Source organism: Otolemur garnettii, unplaced genomic scaffold (genome assembly GCF_000181295.1).
Source record: "Otolemur garnettii isolate 467f Iridium unplaced genomic scaffold, OtoGar3 scaffold00104, whole genome shotgun sequence".
Classification (NCBI taxonomy): Eukaryota; Metazoa; Chordata; class Mammalia; order Primates; family Galagidae; genus Otolemur; species Otolemur garnettii.
This window is the reverse complement of record NW_003852499.1, coordinates 2,646,695-2,648,192: the sequence shown is the minus strand read 5'-3', so window position 1 is coordinate 2,648,192 and position 1,498 is coordinate 2,646,695. Positions and strand designations below refer to the sequence as shown.

The following is a 1,498-nucleotide window of genomic DNA, read 5'->3' as shown; positions in this document are numbered from 1 at the left end:
TGGGGATGAGAGAGGACAGTGAAGCCAAAACAGGAAAGCCCAGTTACTCACCTGGTTGGCAAGTGGGTGTTCCTCCCAGATCCATATGTGGGACCATAAACCCCAAGGTGGTGGCTTTAGGGAGATGATAGGGACAGCCACTATCCTGAGGGGCTGTCCCTCACGATACCTGGTCATTAGTCCAGACTCATTTTAGAATTCTAGGCCCAGAAAAGTGTTGCAGTTAGAGTTGACTCTAGCCACCGTAGTCACAGTTGGTTTTCAGGAGGAGAGGGGGACCCACAAAAGAATGTCCATTCCTCCCCAGGGGGAGGGCCTGAGGCTGAGTGCTTCTGCCTCTTAGATCCAGAAGTCACAAGCCATCTAGGCCACACCTCGCCGTACCCACCTGCTGCATTTCCCCAGAGGAGACATTGCAGGGGCTGCTGGGAGGGGCTGCCCGTTTGCACCGCTGCTCCCCATTGCTCAGGGCCCAGGAGTTGGCAAAGTCATAGGGGTCTGAGGTCAAGGTCCCTGTGGAGGAAAATTTCAGGTAAATGACACTTCAGTTATGCCTGTGCCAGGAGGCCTGCATGAAAACTCTAGGTCTGTTGTTGTTACCCAAGTCAAACCTCGGTTAGATTATACAACTGGCATGGGGGTGGGAAGCACATTTTACACAGGACTCAGCCTAAACCCACAGAGCACAGGCAGTGAAGCTCAGCAATGCTTCACAAGTGAGGGGCTGATGGAGGGACAGACGGGTACAATGAGGGAGTCTGATGAGAGATGATGAGGAGACACCCACCCCTCACGCTCCCCTAACTATCTCCACTCATTCTTTGAGGTGCAGCTCAAGAACCACCACCCGCAGGGAGCCTTCTGAACCAGCTGTACTCCCATTCTCCTCCAGCCGGGATGGGTGTGCCCCTTCTCTGTGCTTGCAACACCCTGGCATCCTTCTCCCAAAACCCTCATCACCTTCGGGGTTCATATTCTTTCTGCTTATATTCATCTCTCATTCAGTGGTGAGTTCCTAGTTAAGAGCATGAGCTGTGCCTCTTACCTCTAAATTCTTATCTGATAGACTGTGGATGCTGAAAATACGTTGGCACAGTGAAGGTAAGGATGTGATGTGGAACCTAAGCCCCTGATCACGGCACCCTCTGGGTCCTGAACATCTGTGCTTTAGTGCTTATGGCATTCATCCTACGGTGGACTGGGAAAGGCAGGGACACACAAGGCCAGGTACCTAATAACACTGCTGATTCTGTATTATGACAGCAGTGTGAGGCTACCACCTTCACAGCACTGGGATGAACAAGTTCTCTACATACCATGCCAAGAAGAGTCAAGCTTGTTTTAAGGTTAAGTAATGCACTTGGGAATAAGAAGTAAACTCTCGGCTCGGCGCCTGTAGCTCAAGCGGCTAAGGCACCAGCCACATACATCAGAGCTGGCAGGTTCAAATCCAGCCCAGGTCTGCCAAACAACAATGACAACTGCAACAAAAAATAAC

The 1,498-nt window shown here is 51.3% G+C and overlaps 1 protein-coding gene across 1 annotated transcript in view; it reads right to left on the bottom strand.

Annotated features, from left to right (window-relative positions):
* Positions 1 to 1,498, bottom strand: part of VWF (von Willebrand factor) — a 147,272-nt gene that overhangs the window by 126,086 nt on the left and 19,688 nt on the right. The window contains exon 6 of the mRNA XM_003796416.3: positions 389 to 513. Within this exon, the coding sequence (XP_003796464.1) occupies positions 389 to 513 (125 nt within the window). The remainder of the gene's footprint in view (positions 1 to 388; positions 514 to 1,498) is intronic.